The 16,523-nt window shown below is 40.0% G+C and overlaps 2 protein-coding genes across 2 annotated transcripts; both read right to left on the reverse strand.

Annotated features, from left to right (window-relative positions):
- Nucleotides 1–1,884: 1,884 nt before the first annotated feature.
- On the reverse strand, nt 1,885–8,534 carry chic1 (cysteine-rich hydrophobic domain 1). Its single transcript, XM_085427332.1, has 6 exons — nt 7,502–8,534; nt 5,996–6,050; nt 4,903–5,058; nt 4,618–4,674; nt 4,118–4,177; nt 1,885–3,313 (listed from the first exon to the last, which is right to left on the reverse strand). The coding sequence occupies exons 1-6, from the start codon at nt 7,831–7,833 to the stop codon at nt 3,263–3,265; spliced, it is 711 nt and encodes a 236-aa protein (XP_085283458.1). The 5' UTR covers nt 7,834–8,534; the 3' UTR covers nt 1,885–3,262.
- Nucleotides 8,535–8,684: 150 nt separating this feature from the next.
- Nucleotides 8,685–12,477, reverse strand: cdx4 (caudal type homeobox 4). Its single transcript, XM_085427329.1, has 3 exons — nt 11,762–12,477; nt 10,240–10,385; nt 8,685–9,391 (listed from the first exon to the last, which is right to left on the reverse strand). The coding sequence occupies exons 1-3, from the start codon at nt 12,195–12,197 to the stop codon at nt 9,158–9,160; spliced, it is 816 nt and encodes a 271-aa protein (XP_085283455.1). The 5' UTR covers nt 12,198–12,477; the 3' UTR covers nt 8,685–9,157.
- Nucleotides 12,478–16,523: the final 4,046 nt, after the last annotated feature.

The raw sequence follows: 16,523 nt of genomic DNA on the forward strand, positions 1-16,523 counted from the left end.
AACAATAAAATACAGACTACCTTTTAATCTTGTGCTTTATCACAGGCCTGTTATGCAATTTTAAAATCATGCTCTGAAGTCCTCAACAGTGATTTCTCACAATTATGATTTGCCAGTTCTCTCAAAATCTTCACTTCATAAGCACTTACATACCACCAACTTACCGTATTTCCCGGACTACAAAGCGCACCTGAATATTAGCCGCACAAGCTAAAATCAGGGGGAAATCCTGTTTTGTACATACATTAGCCGCACCTGACTAAAAGCCGCAGGTGTTTCAATGTTGACTTATCATATGTAAGAGAATATGCACAAAGGGAATTGTCAGGAAAGAGATGGCTGTTTGGAGACACACCCCTTTTATTAATATTTTGAAAAACAAGTTATGGGTACATATTTGCACAGCTTTTTAGGTATATGTAAAAGTAGCGGTAATTACAAGTACGAAACATGTACTGTGCTTCATAAATGAGTAACAAATGTAGTACATAACAATAACCTACAGCACACCAGAAAAATAGATTCGGACTACCTTTTAGGCTCAGGTGCAGTGACACGGCTTTAACAAGAAGAAAAGTCAGTCATTCACCACCATCTTTCTCTTCTTCCTGCGCACTGAAACCACCAAAGTCCTCTTCTCCAGTGTCGGAGACGAACAGGCTCAGGATCGCTTCGTCATCCACTCTCAGCTTCTTTCCTTCGTTGTCACTTTCAAAACCAAACAAATCCTCGTTGTCAGTGTCAGAGTCGAACACCCTCTGAAGGGCCGTGGTGTCCTCCTCTCCATCATGCAGCAGTCCAGCCCTTCGAAATCCGTTGGTGATCATGGATGTTTTCACACTTTTCCACGCTGTCAGATTCCACCGGTGGAGTTGAGCATGACTTGCTTTTCGCAAGTTTATTGCCGCTCGTCATCCACGACTCCCGCTGAACTTGTAGCGCTACTTTGAAGTTTGTTTTTCGCGCTACTTGTACGGCACTATGTTGCCTGGCGGATGGACATGTGACCAACATACCACTCTTGAACCCCGATACTGTGTGTCTGATCACATGCCCTTCCGCCAGGCAACGTAGTGCCGTACAACAGCGGAACAAACAAAACAAATCGTCTTACGATATGACAAAAATCATGGATAATCCATAGAAAAGCCACACCTGACTAAAAGCCGCAGGGTTCAAAGCTTGTGCAAAAAGTAGCGGCTTATAGCCCGACAATTACGGTGCTAGTTTTATTTCTGTCTATATTGTGAAGGTTAAATAAGTTTTAAATATATATACATTGCCATTAAAAGCCTGATGTTTTAATCCCCCAAAACCTAAATGTATCAGTATATTTACCACACAGGGAATCTACTGTCAGACTGTAGCATGTCCCCAAGTTTCTCATAATTTAAAAAGGCTTTTTAGGATGCCATACGTTGCAATACAATTGATATTTCTACTTCACACTACTGCAGCAGTAAAAGGTTACTGAACACTTCCTCGAGCTAAACCAGGAGAGGCTGTGAATGTGAAAACAAAAAGCACAGAGGACCATAAAACCCTCCACCCCAAAGTGAAGCCTACCACTACAGTACTTGTTGTGGTCAGGTACAGTAGAAACTGTATGTTCGGCTTGCTGCCTGCTGGTCCGTGTCATTAGGAAGCAGCAGTACGTTATGGTAACAGCATTCCTGAGTTGTATATATGTTGAGTAATTGCAGGCTGTCTTGTTAAAGTTAACGATTCACCACCTTGTTAAACATGACAAACAGCCACATTTTTCATCGCGGGGCAGCAGGCTGTGGTCAAAGTGCATCAGCCAAGGTCAGTCACAACCTGCTTCTACCAACATGACACACCACAGGTTTCATAAGGGGGAAAAAAGAAGGAAGTGGCAACAAATTAAATTCAAAATCGACAATTTATTTTCTCTCCATTGGGATTAGGTCACCATGATAAACACTTACAAAACAAAATGTAACAGGGACAATACTGGGAGCAGTAAACTCTCCTTTGTACAGGAGAACAGATTTCAACCTGCACTTCTCTGTGGTTTTCAACTATACCAGAGGCACTCTAATACAATGCAATGCAGCATTCTTTTGACTAAGATTCTGAAAAACAAAACCAACACTTGAAAGGATGAGTGAAACAAAGAAACCATCAGCTCAACACATCAGGATCTGTAGAAGCATGTGCTTCCTAACACTTCAGGAGGACCAAACACAGCACAGGGAAAAGTACAAAACTACAAAATTAATACAAAGTTAGCGGGGGTGGGAGAGAAATGAGTGGAAGTGCAGAGTTCAAATTCAAATCTTCCAATCATCTCCATCTTTAACGGATGACCAATCACTGAATGTCATCTTAATTGGCAAAAACCGCATGGTAACATGCACTGCTGTTGTCACCGGAAGAAAACTCAGGATCCACTCCAGTCTGAAATCCTGAACTTCATGTGCAACAATCAGTCCCAACTCTGGCATCAGGTACATAGTCACTATATGGCTTACAAGATAAACAGGTCCATATAAACTAGAAAGGTACGTAGACATCTTTCATAATCAAAACTATTGTACAGCAATATATTGGCAAAAAAACTAAAGAGCTAAGTAACTTTATGTAAACAATGGTATACCACTGTACAGCTTATTCTAACATGGTATTTACAGGTCAAGTTCTTACTAGCTAGTTCCCATGTACAGAGGGTTCTTGTAAGGACAAAACACGGGGTGATGACGTACACTGTACGTTAGGCAATCTCAACCATCCCATCTACCTGCAAAGAACTGGATTAAAAGAGGGGAAACCCAACAAACAGCATCTGAGCCTACAGACTTGTTGAATTACCCAAAGCCTTCCTCCTCCTGTTACATGTAGTTTCTATTTTTTTAAATCATACATAAGGCAAGGATAGTTACGGAGGTGGAGGCATCACATTCTTTGCGAGGGATTAGTGATTTAATAGATGGGATACAGGCTGATGGTTCTTTGGGGTAAATGCACTTTTTGAGAGTATCACTTGTTTTGTTTTTTCTCACATGTAACAAAAACACATCAGAGTGCAACAAAGGGAACATGTGTAGTTCTGTCGGGAAATGTGCAAAATCTGCTCTAAAGCAAAGTGACAGTGTTGCAAATTTTAATGTACAAGGTACTGGGAGATTTACAGGGTCGTCACGAGACACAGCGGCGCAGACCCTTTTTTCCAACATACTGTATATACAAGGCACTAAGGATAAGATTCAAGGGCCACTCATCCAGTCTGGCAACGGCCTCGTCAGTCTGGTCGGAATATAGGATATTTGGGTAGGAATTCTATAAGAATCACCTGAAGAGAGGAAAAACACAATTTCGCAAGGTTAAAATCCAACTGTTTTCACCAGAGCACAAACATTACTAGTTACTTAACTAATCTCTTTATTACACAGACAAAGACAAAGTAATCAAAAGTTTAAGTTTAAGTAAGAGATTTGAGTTTCTCTGGATTTCTCTGAAAATCTGCTGCGGGATCACTCACATACATGCGGCCTAGCAAATCATTTAAATCAGCGGGGGTTGGTTACATAGGAAGAAAAACCTGTCAAAGCAATAACGACCAGCAGCACCACAAACAACACACGCCACCTCTCTAAAACTGTTTCAACAGTAACTACACATCACAACCTTCATGAAGGGAGGATTTATAACACAATGAATGTATTTGGCTGCATTTAATTACGCCAAGTTACTACATAAACAGACAGACTTTATACGTCATATATTTTTCTTGACTTTTATATTTACATTTAGTTGGAGCTGGAAAGGTGGTACTAAAAACCAAATAATTCCTCATTTATTAAGTACAAACTTTCTTTTTTACTTTGAAAGGTTTCTACAAATTCACAACTAAATATCAGTTCATTCTAGCAAAGCACTAGAAAATGAGTCATTATTAAATAATCTGCAAATAACACTTATATATTTATATAACATTTCACTTCCCTTTTTGGTCCTTTGTCATAGAAACTGCTCATCCTTGTTTCCTGGACTGTTTTTTTTATTAATCCATTTTACCGAAAAACAGTTGAGCAGCTAAAAATGATCTGCAGATTGATCAGTAAAGGGCATAGTTGAGAAATCCATGCCTACTTACATATTCCATCATATTACTGCTTTCACATTTTCTTTTACTGAGCTTCCAGTGCAGCCCCAGCTGATGAAAGAAAAAGAAAAAAGACAGATACAATGAATGGACATCTCCCTCACTCTCAAACAGACACAAAGACACACACACAAATGCACAAACAAAGGAAATCTTCTCTTCAGTGTCAGGGGAATTCGAGAGAAGGACTGTCTGGTCTCGCTGGGGTCAAACTGTGGCCAGACACCCTGAAGAGCTTCCTTTATACCTTTGCACGGCTACTAGCTATAATTTGTTGCTGCGAGACAAAACAAAATTAACATGGACTTTTACTGCTGACCTCACGGTCCTTTCAGGCACTGCGTACCAGATTGCACCAGATCTGACTGGTGGGTTAAAACTTACACAACAGATTAATGATGTTTATCCATCACGATGATACTCATCTTACACACACTGACACAGACCAATTAAGCACTTTTACTCAGGTGCACTGTAGCCATCCTCCTTACCTTATGGTATAGTCGGTTATTTTCCCACTCTAACAGCTTCTGAATAGACCGCCTCGTCTTCGGGAACAGACCACAGAGGGGAAAAAAGGGCATGCCCGTTAATTCAAACAAAAATACACATTACTCAGTTTAACACGTGAACAGGTAACAGTTATTATTATTGAACGCAAGTTGTTATTACCGTCTACACTTAGACCAATTGCTATAACAGCCCCTGAGTAATCAGCACTGATGTAAGGGAGAGTTAAACTGTCCAACTCGTGTCACAGGAGATTTGAGACTTACTCTCTTGTTGAGGCAGATAACGGGCCATAGGCTGCAGCCTACTGTACAGCAACAACACAGGCAGCCACAAAGAAGCCACTTCACATTCACAGGTAAGTTCTTCTTCAAACAAGCATTCACCCTGCTGATGCTGGTTTTGAATTCCTCTGGTGCTACCTAAAGAAAAAGGGACAGGACACGTAGTGAAATGAACATGGGAACTTCTCAGAAAACAAGGAAGTTGGATAATTCAATTGTTTCTTGGTCATGTTGACTTGAAAAGATTTCTCAATGCATAGGAAACCTGTGCACAAGGATCAAAGAGCTTTAGAAAACCAAACAGGTAGATATTTGCAGATGTTGTCCAGAGATGAGATCTAAATACATTCCCCCAACTTGCTAACCAGGCTTTGGACTGTTCAAGGCAAGGAGGGACTCAAAGGAGAGATAAGCTCAGTGCCTGTGGCAGCGCCGGCCAAACAACTTGAATGGATGCTCATTCCTCTCTGAGCCTGTACGCCATAAAACAGGGGTCGTAATCTTTTATGACAGGATGCAAAGGTCTCTTTGCAAACAGCCAAAGACCATAGAATAAAGCCCAGCAGGGCCTGATCTGCACCCTTCAATCATCATAATTGTGACCTCATCCATCACATGTCACCCTGGGTCACAATACCGAAGGTACTTTTTATTGCCCCACACTTCCCTCGGCCTGCTCTTACCCCTGCAGCCTTTTTGTGTTTCTGCGTCTGACCCAGGAAGCTTTCCTTTCTTGTCTACGGCAGAGTCTTCATTTCATTATTTTATCACCTGGTGCTGGACCCTCCGAAACACTGGGCGCCAACTGAGCACCATAGCCAGCTTACTCATTTACAGAGTTGGACAGCAGCTCCTTTTCTATGCAGTGTGGTACGCTACTTATAATGAATTTCCATCAGATCAAAACCCCTCACGGAAGGCTGAATGGGGAGGACTGGGGAAGTTAGGGCTGTAAAAAGCCCAAAAGAACTAAGGAATCACTGCAGCTTTAATTGCTCAATTCTTCCCACTTGGATTTGAACAGAAAGCAGTCTGCAAGACTGAAGTGCAAGAAAAACTTAAAAAGCAACTGTACCTTTCCCGTGAGAACAGAGGGAAATTCTGTGTCAAATCTGTTGCTCAGTCCAAACCTGAAAAAAACAAAACAAAACAGAGCAGATATGTCAAAAACAAACACTCAATAACAACAAAAATTAATCTAAAGCTAAAATATATTAGCTGCTCCTTATTTAACACTATTTACCTATTTTAATTATAACTTTATGACAGAAAAAAGGACAACATTAAACTAAAAATGTCAGCAAAGACTGTTTCCTATTTCTGTATGGTGTATAGGCCCACTGTAGAGAGATCATGCTGCACTCACATGGGTTAAAGACAGTCTTGACTTTTGTGTCAGTGTCTCTTGACAGGCTTAAGCAAAAGCATAAATTTTATCTACTGTTTTTAAAACAGTAGATAAAATGCACTTATATGTCACCATGTACACATGTTGACCAACACTGCAGAACTGGGTAATAAGATGGCCTTCATCAATGGTGGGTATTTTTTATATCGATCTGCTGTTTCAGTTCTTCAGTGGATAAAGTAACCCTTGTTAAGACAAGGATTTCATTAATTCTCTCCCTGGCTCAAAAAGATGGAATATCTGAATCAGATTGTCACCACTGGAATCAGCCAAACTGCTATTTTAAACATTAATAATTGAGAATCAGTGCAGCTTCACTTGGAGGTTACTTTATTTCTTGATGTAAAGAAGGATGAAAGAGCCACATCCATGGGATTCTGCATGATTGCTAGTCCATTGATTAAATAACTGTCAGCAAGTCCTTGTATTTACTTGATATTTGGCATGCAATCAGAACTTATCCCTAAAAATCTGATAACAGCCTTATCAGTACCCGAGGATGACTACTTGAGTCTGAAAAAGTTCTGCAGAATAAAATCAGCAGGGTGCAGCAATCCTCTAGCAGCAACAGCACCCTTCCAAACAGCTGATTATGTTTTCAAATTTGGGCTTTTTTCTGTCGTAGTTATTCTTAATAGCATCCACGTGTCAAGTTGAAGAAAGCTTCCAGCTTGGCCTCGGCATCAGCTCATAAGGTGAAGGATGAAGATGAAGGGTGGATCTGATAGCGATGACAGTGACAAACATCATCTTATTAAGTCCCTCTGAAGGTTGGACGTGCCTCGGGCTCTATCCCCCATTAATCAACATGATAAAGTGCAAAGGTCTCCATCATATATAGGCAGTTAAGGGACAAACAATTATGAAAACTACAGTAACCATTGCGAATTAGCCCACGACAGGTAATGTAATGCGAGTCAAAACACAAGGATGAGGACTTGTAGCTAAAAGAGCATCTCACGTAAACTTGACCAACGTTAACAACGGCTGCGCCTGCCAAGTTTTAGGTTGCCATGCTGACATAAAGTCGTTAACGTGGGTTTACGGGGAAACAGCTATACCCTCGACCAAACATATGGCTAACTGTTTTGATTTCCGTTAGCTCGCAGGCTAGCCTCAGCAAAACAGGCGATACCGGAAACAGAAAGAAAGCACAAACGTGGCTCCACTTACACCGTGATGTGCCCGGCCCCTCGCATAACCACGGGCTCCGGACAGTATCTGGGCAAGTGCTCCTCGCTCACTACGTGCTCATCCTCTTCGTCTTCTAACTCATAAATGGTATCAAAGTCCGCCATGTTGGGTAGTAAGACGCTCATGACGTCTACGGCGGGGCCGCGCACGGACGCACGAGGCCACGCGCGCGAGAGAGCCACACAGTGTGCATAGAGGAGAAGAAACCATCGCCCAGCTGAGTCCTGAAGGACCAGGCCTGGTATTAGACCGGAAAAATACATGTATTTAATAATCCACGGTAATATTTGTGTATGTGCAGGTGTGTGCATGAGTGTATACAAGGAGGATGGGGGTTATTGTTATTACTCTTATTATTAGCTGTTAATTTTTGTCCCATCCCCAATTTGATCATTAATGAAGTATAGATAATTCACATATCCCCAATATTCCCCAGTTCTATTTTTTTTTCTTTCCCCCCACTTGCTCTTGTTCTTGTATGTATTCTGTGCCTTGGCCCGTCTCGAAATGTATTTTTCCAATGGGAGAATATGTCAGAATAAAAGTTTCATATTCGGGGATAATCAATGAACTTCCTCATTTCAGACATATGCAGAGGGTCAAAGTCAGGAACACCCCGTAATAAGCCACATGTCAGCTACAGAGGCTTGAACTACTCACTTTAAATGACAATAACCTGCTTTGCTGACCTTTTCCAGACAAATGAAACTGCACCCTAACATAGGCTTAAATGTGAACCGGTCCAAATGGATCAGGAAATTAAAAATCCCATTTAACTCTTTTGTATCTGATGCTTTTGTATACATTTACATGTATTCTTTTAGCCACATACTGAAAGGCCAAGCTTTGCATGTAGGCCACTCAAACTCTTTGTTTATTGCAAGGCTACCGACTCTTTTCATGTTTACACTTGTCAAATCTTTTAAAATTCCAAATTAAAAGTAGATGCATTGAAATGACGCAAAATTATGCATCAAAGGGGAAAAAAGCCTCACGGATGATGTCCCTGGCTTTTTAGAACTTCTTGCAGTTAAATTTTAAATAAAAGGCCATGCTGAGATGATAATTCCCTGGTTGATATACCAGTGAACAGGCCTGGTTAGGTTTTTATTCTGTGAATCCCAGATGCACAACAATTCAGAAATAAAGAAATTGACAGATCTACTGCAAAACACCTTTTATTTACATTTTCAAAGTTGCCATTAGACGACCTCTCTACCCGTACCATCTGTTTGATTGATTCACAAAACTGTGCTTGAAAGCGTAAACGATTTGTCCAGTTAGATTTAGCTTCACGAGGTCCAGTGTAATACTTCAATGGCATGTCCCTGATTTCTCACGTTATCCACAAACACATGCACGTCATACCAAATACAAAAAAAGATAAGCTATTTATATCTTATTAACTCACAAACGTTTTAAAACAGTTTAAAAATACTTCGATTTTCTCCCCCCCATTTCGTTAAAACTATTCTATAAAAACTAATATTTGAAGAGCCTCCAGCGTTTCCTTGCTTTAAAGCAGCTGTTTATCCGCAGCTTTGTGCTTCAGGACTTGGGTTCAGATCCTCTGGCTTCCTGTCAAGTGTCCTGTGAGTGCCCACTTATGTGTGATCGTCCTCAGGGCGAGCTGTTCTACTGAGTCACAGTCACTTGCTGTATATTCCTGATAGAGGGCAAGGTGTTCATTCCCTGAGGAGGGTACATAGAGCCGTGGATGTCCGTGGGACTGAGAGACCCCGGAACCGGCAGAGGGCTGACTGAACCCGGGTCACTGTGCACAGACCCGCTGCTGCCGTCGGACTGACCCATCTTTTTCTTGATCAACTTTCTCTCTTTAGCTCTGCGGTTCTGAAACCATATTTTCACCTGAGGAGACGCAAAAGGAAAGAAAGAAAAAATTATTTGATGAATATTTTCCTGTTCATATAATTTGATAATTAACATACAAAGCAAATAACGTGTACATCAACAGGTCCACAAAATAGGCCTGAAAAGCAAGTATATATAACCCAATTGCTTTTTCATTTTATTCTCTATTTTATAAAATTAAATTAAATAAAAACACCCAATTAGAAACCTTTTCCCCGAGTCTGGGCGTTCCCTATTTTTTCTCTATTTTGTCCACTGGCATAATGAAAAATAAAATAAAATAAAATCCAGGTCTGTAAAAATAGGCCTTGAAAGGAAATAAATAACAAATAATTTGTTGTTGCATTTCTCGTATTTTTTATTTATTTATCTTTTTAGTAAGGCATTACTCTGACATTTTTTATTCTCTGAATTATTTATTGTCATACAAAATTAACAAAATTACATTAAAATGTTGAATATTTACTAAATTAAGCATTTAATAGAATAATTTCAAACAGAAATGTGAAAATGTATAATACAAAGCGTAATTAAATCACCGAAATAACTACAAATAATTTATGTTTCCAATCATAAATTATTTGCAGACCCTCCCTGTCCAATAATGAATTTATGCGGCTGTAATATATATACAGGCACAATTTATTGCCTGACAATACTGACCTACTTTTGTGGTTAGAAGCACATGTAAACATACAGCTTATTTTACGTATTTATATATTTTATGCCATGTGATAATTCTTTCATATAGAAATTACTATATAGGTATATTTATATGATATTAATTGTCGTTTCTTTAATCAATAAAAGGACAGAAAATAAAACAGTAATTAATAGAGACCAACCTGTCTTTCCGACAGACCGAGGTTGACAGCCAGCTCAGATTTCCTTCTGATGGTGATGTATCTGTTGAAATGAAACTCCTTCTCCAGCTCCAATCTCTGATGGTCTGTGTACACTACCCTGTACTTCTCCTTCGTCCTTGTCTTACCTGTGAAGGTGAAAAAACAAAAAACACATAGTCATGAAGAGGTTGTCTGCCCGTTTTTAGGATCATCTGCTTGTAGCCAAGTGGTTGAACTGGAAGGTTTCCCCCCCGGAGCAGGCTGCATGCCAGGACCGGTCTATCGACGCATAGCATCTTTATAAGCTGCGTCTTCAATACACATGTCTCTGTCTTTTCAACAGATACGCAGTTACAGCTTTTTGATCTTGCTTTGATGACAGCTGTAGTGCGCTGAATTTCAAAGAACGACGAGTCAGTTCCTCCACGAGACACGGGAAAGACATCTGAAGAACCCGTGGGTTCAACTCAGTTCATTCTGCGTAAATATCCAAATTACTGTCTGAATGTGGGCTATTGCTATTTGAAATGGCTTTACACTTTCCCAGGTACAAATGTGTGTGTCATCGGTCTTATGGAGGAGTGAAAAAAAAAAACAACTAAAGGAAACCAGTAAACTCACCATGAATTCGGCTAAAAGATTTAAACTGATGTCTGGATATTATTAAAAAAAACACTCCTATATGGCATGGATAAAATAGCTCTACTGTAAACCAAATACATTCAATCTGAAATGCATAAAATCCACATTCTTTTGTGAACGTGTAAGTACTCTGCGTTTGAGATATTAGCTGTGAAAAACGTCACTCTTTTCCGGCAATATAACTCTTGGGAAAGGAAGGGAGGTTGGCGCATATCAAAGCGAAGAGGTGCTGAAAGAAAAAGGGACACTGCCTGGATATGACGGATAACACCAAACACTGTAACAGAGAGGCCGACCTTGCATCTCCTGCAGTAATGACATTTACATCACAACTGGGCCTGGCGCCGATTCCTTGCACCTTTTAAAATTTCTTCCATGGGAATAGAGCAGCCAGAGCTGCTGGGCTCAGGTCTGGGATTAGAATGTCAGGCCCATCCTAACATCATGTATATCAAAGTTAAGACATGGAAACGGTTTGTGGATACATTTGATGCCATTGGTAATTAACAGAGTTTCCACAGAAGCCAAATAAATTATGACCTTATAAGTAGCCTATTTAAGATTTAACGAGGTTTTATATTCATAACAGTTTAAATTTAAGCAACCTGCAAAATGCACTGTCACAGGACCGGAGTTTCCTTCTGCTCGTTCAACTTCTTTTCAGTGTTTTTTTCAATTTTCCGGTTGTACCCTTTCCATCAGTGTGGAGTTTGGTGTGTTTCGATGGAACTTGTTTGATTTTACACATTATTTTAAATGACATGACCTGTGCGTAAATGGACGCAGAAACTAAGCCGCGCAAAAAACTAATTTCTGCTGCACAACCAGCTTCTCTATTCCTTAAATACACAGAACAGCATTTTTGGCACAATGGTCTCACCTGTAGACGACGATTGCGCAGTTTTGCTCATCCATTGGTATGAATTACGCCTTTCCCTGCCAGGAGAAAGTTGTGCAACATTAACGTTGTCCGGTGGCGGTTGTATTACCGCAGATCCCGGAGGATGCATATGTGCGTACTCGTTTGAACAGTAAGGAACCTGTCCAGGAGATGAGTTATTCATGGGCGTAGGAATAGTATTAGGGGGTCCCAAACTATAAGCACCCCAGTCCTCTCGAGGGGCGCTATATGAAGGCCCCCAGCTCCCCGTAGACTGTGGGTGCGTATCCATGTTTGGCACATGATGGTATCCAGTAAAGTCGGGGTACTGTGGTGTTGAAACAAAATTCTGTGGAGGCAGATTGATGCTTGATCTTCTTACAGGCCCTTGGTGATACATGCCGCTTTCTTTATCCAGTAGGTATCCAACATACATGATTTGGTGAAAAACCTTTAATATATCAAAACAGCTGAGGGGTTATGTTGCCTATTTTAAGGCGACATTGTCTCCCTGTAGCTGTTTAAAAAGCAATCCTTGTGGTTTATAGTCCAAATCGGTTCCCAGAGAGAAATGCAAAGTAGTTCCAGCCTGTCTCCAGCCTCACATGCTGTGGCTCTGTTGACAAGAGACCAAAGGTACACTAAGGCCTGCCTGACATCAGCCAACTCCTCAACTCTTGTAGATTTGCATCCAAATGAGAGCGAGCTGTCCCCTTGCGCCTGTCCTGTAGCGCGTCATCACAGGACAGTGGGCCTATCCTGGACATGAGTTCCTCACACCGTGAATAAATTAGCACCAGGGCCTATCAGCTGCACATGCTGCAATAAACCGAGGCAACACGTTCACAAATGCATTAATTCAAAAGGCCTATGCGTAATTGCGCACATTTCTCACATTTGTTGCAAGAATTAATTTTCTATTGGCAACTGAGCAATTGCCTACATTAAAATGCAGTAACGATGCCAACATTTCTAGAGTTTCATCTTATAATTACGCAACGTTTAGATCGAATTTAGATTTCAAAGCTGCAGGGATTCAGCAGTTTCCAACCACGCTTCACACGTAAACCCCGAATTATTTGTCAAGATATTCACTTGCAAACGAGGTGCAAAGTATGAGACTTTATTTCTTTAAGCAAGTAGTATTCCGTGTTCACACCTCAAGGTCGCACTTCACAGCTAATTCCGGTTACAAGGAAACTCCTGCAACCCCCTCCATGACAAACAGCGGCCTGCGACACATGAGTCAACGCTGTCCCCTCAAACTGCTCTGCATACATTTTTCTGTAAGTTTGCTTAATGTTAGTGTGTCAATGAATCGATTAAAAAAAGCCCATTTGTATAACTCAGATCTCTATAAAATCCCATATCATAGATTAATGGACAGGAAATAGTAACAAATGTAGCAAAGTGGACGCGGGTTTATGGAGGCAAGCAGCAGTTCAGACGTGACGTGTGCACACACACGTCTGAACTGCTGCTTGCCTTCTGTTGCCTGATTAAATTCGTCGCTCAGGAATTTAATCAGCGCAGAAACATAACTGGGGGTGAAAATCTCATCTGGTTAATGGTGAGAAAATACTACTGAGTGATCGAGTCGTTTCTTGACACTCCACGGCCCAGTCACGCCTGTGATTTGCACACAGTGCAGCGTCCTGGCTGTCAGTCAGCTGGCTCTGCTTCAGGAAATCCTTTAACTCTGCATTTTGGCAGCAAGGGGGGTAGCGTACTGCAGTGTCGTGGCACTTTGAAGTAAGAGAAAGCTTCTTGGCTTTCCCGATCCATGACATTACAAATGACTAAAAATCAATATGTGCTTTTCTAATGCGTATTACTTAGTGGGATTCAGGTAAAGCACTCAAATAATAAAGGTGTACACAGTGACAACCACTTTTGATTTTTCTGTAAGGAAAAAGAAACTGCTGGAAGCAGACAGGAACAGCCATTAAAAAAAATACAGATAAGAATCTATCTGCTAGTTGTTCACTACGTGTTTTATTACACTCATACAAAACTACCATAAACCCGCGTCCACTTTGCTACATCACTGCACTGTTTGCTCTGGAATCACTGGTCTGTCCTTCAGTTTCGGCCTTTCTGGTATATAATCAGACCAAATGACGCCCTCTTGTTGATTTCCACAGAACTACTGCTGTTGCTGTAACTTGATTGATTTTCAGTTTGACAACCTCAAGAGGGCAGCCTCCGCCAATAAAACCATCAACCCAGCCATTCTCTTCCTCTCATCCTTCCAATAAAACCAACTGATCCACACATTTTTAGAAATCTGCTATTAATAAATATAAGCTTTGCGATCATTTCTAGTTTATTTTCAATATTGCTTATGAAGTTCAGCATGTGCCTCCATGTCTAAATATGAAATCAGCTTGATTCTAAGTTTGCAAACTACTTTTATTGATGGAGGAGCTTAAAATCTATTAAAGAGGATGGGTAGATGAGCTTGCTGTGGATATATCTCGCTATGACTGAAGGTCTTGTCTGCATAATATTAATGCAATGTACAAAGACATGGATAATACATTTGTACAACTGATAATAATACACAGATGGCATCAACAAAGCGTGGGGCACAAACGGCTTCTGTTCTTGTGGAATAATATAAAAGACTTTATTTCTGAAGTCTTGAAGAAAGGATTTCAAATCTCTGTGAAGCTGTCTATCTCAGGTTCAACAACTGAACTTCAACACTCTGACTTTTCTTCCTTTAAAAAAAGTACTATTTCCTAATTGTTCTCTTTAAATGTCCATCTGACTGGGTTCACATCATTCTGCATCTGATGGTTCTTGCAAATCTGTGAGAAAAGTCCTGCTGTCAAGTAATTACATGTCATTAGGTGACATTTATGAAGTGAACCACTCTGCGGGAACTCTAGTTTGACTTATCTTAAGGAAATCTGCTCATTTATCATCATGGCTGCTGTCACATGGTGTTGGCCCTACAGACTCAGAGCATTATTTCTGGATGACATCATCAACACAGTTCACTCTCAGCACATCAGGAACAAAACGTGACCTATTTTCTGCCCTTTATTCTCACCCACAACTTTATGTTTCAATCCTTCTGGTATGAGCATTAGTTGGCAAACATTCTGATATTTCAGTATCGTTACTGAAACACCACTTCACCACAGAACTTCTATCATAAAGCCCTTAAATGACTTTTGTACTTATAGTTCTTTGTAAATTACAGTGCTGATGATCAAAATCTCAGCTCAGGTTCATTTTGATTCTGTGTTTGCATTCAAATGTTTGTTGCCTCTGAGTGCGACACGATAAACACCTGCAACTATCTAGTAAAAACACTAGATGGTGCAGTTGAGTTATGCAACGTCTCCAGTCTTAACGCTTCTCTTGCATGTGCACAATGAAAACTCACAGGTAAATGTCTATCACTAATTTCATTGTGTTTGTGTTATGTATTACGCCTCACAGCGCTCTTGTTTACTCTCATTGCTGTTGTAATTGGCATTGTTTTATGCTTGCCACTTGTTCCTGTACTAATAATCATTAAATAAATAGAATAGAATATACAGCAAAAGGCAGTAAAAGCTTTTATACAGCATTGACAAGGTGGCTTAGATAGTTTTCATGATAATTAAAAGACTAATGACAGGGAAAAAATGCAGAAGTGTTAAAAATGAACCCATAATAATTGAATGTTCTCATTGTCTGATGAGTCTTTTGTCTTTTTTTCAGGAATGCACATATTAAATATTTACTCACTGGTTTGATAGAGCTCGATTTGCATATGGCAGTAGAGAGAAGGGAAGCCAGTTTCCTGCTTCGGTTGACCTCAGTCACCAATAAAAATGTGCAATGACTTCAAACTGAGAAACAAAAGTCACATCTCTCTCTTTGAGCTCGGCATAATGTAAATATAGCAGATCAATGGCAGTCAGAGGTGAAGCAGCCCAGGAATTTATTGATGTCTTCAATTTAACACGGCACATCTCCACAGGGGATAAAACACAACCACTTGTTACTATTTTGAGAGATGGTTTGTTTTTGTTTTTAAACAAATTAACCAATCCTGAGTCCTTTATAACGCAAAACATCTGGGAAGCACGAAATCATGTTCTGCAGTAAATGTACTCAGGATACGACAGAATGAATGTTGGCAACGTGACGAAAATGTTCTTGCAAGTTGTTTTTGCAACAGTAACAATTAGCCATCCTTTACTTACGCAAGAACACGCAAAATTAAACTCTGAGAATTAGAAGAAGCTACAACATGCATTGCTGGATTCCTGATAATACATAAATACATTAGTTTGTGTCATATAATCCATTACAGTACGACAAAACAGTATATTTCACATCTAAAATGTTTTTATGTGAATAAGAAATAACTGTCGCTTTTGTATTTGAGCTAACATATTCACTAAGTCTCTACCAATTTGTTGTTTTAGTAGAAGCTGTTAGTCCTAAGTAATAGTTGTTCATCTCTTCCCATAATGATCTTTGAGACTGGAACTGTAAAAGAGCAGGATTATTCAATATTCAGTACCAAAGATACCACAGTACCCACAGAACTCTACAAAACATTTCAAATTAAGTGATTTGCTAAATATAGTACCTGTTTTTTATGTGTAGATCTAACTGTACTAAATCAATTCAAAGAGTCGCCTCAAGGCGCTTTATATTGTAAGGTAGATCTTACAATAATACATACAGAGAAAAACCCATCGATCATATGATCCCTTATGATTTAGCACTTTGGCAACAGTGGGAAGGAAAAACT

The sequence above is a fragment of the Rhamphochromis longiceps genome, linkage group LG2 (assembly GCF_057381845.1).
Source record: "Rhamphochromis longiceps isolate RC_006_pf linkage group LG2, R_longiceps_female_GT1.1, whole genome shotgun sequence".
NCBI classification, from domain to species: domain Eukaryota; kingdom Metazoa; phylum Chordata; class Actinopteri; order Cichliformes; family Cichlidae; genus Rhamphochromis; species Rhamphochromis longiceps.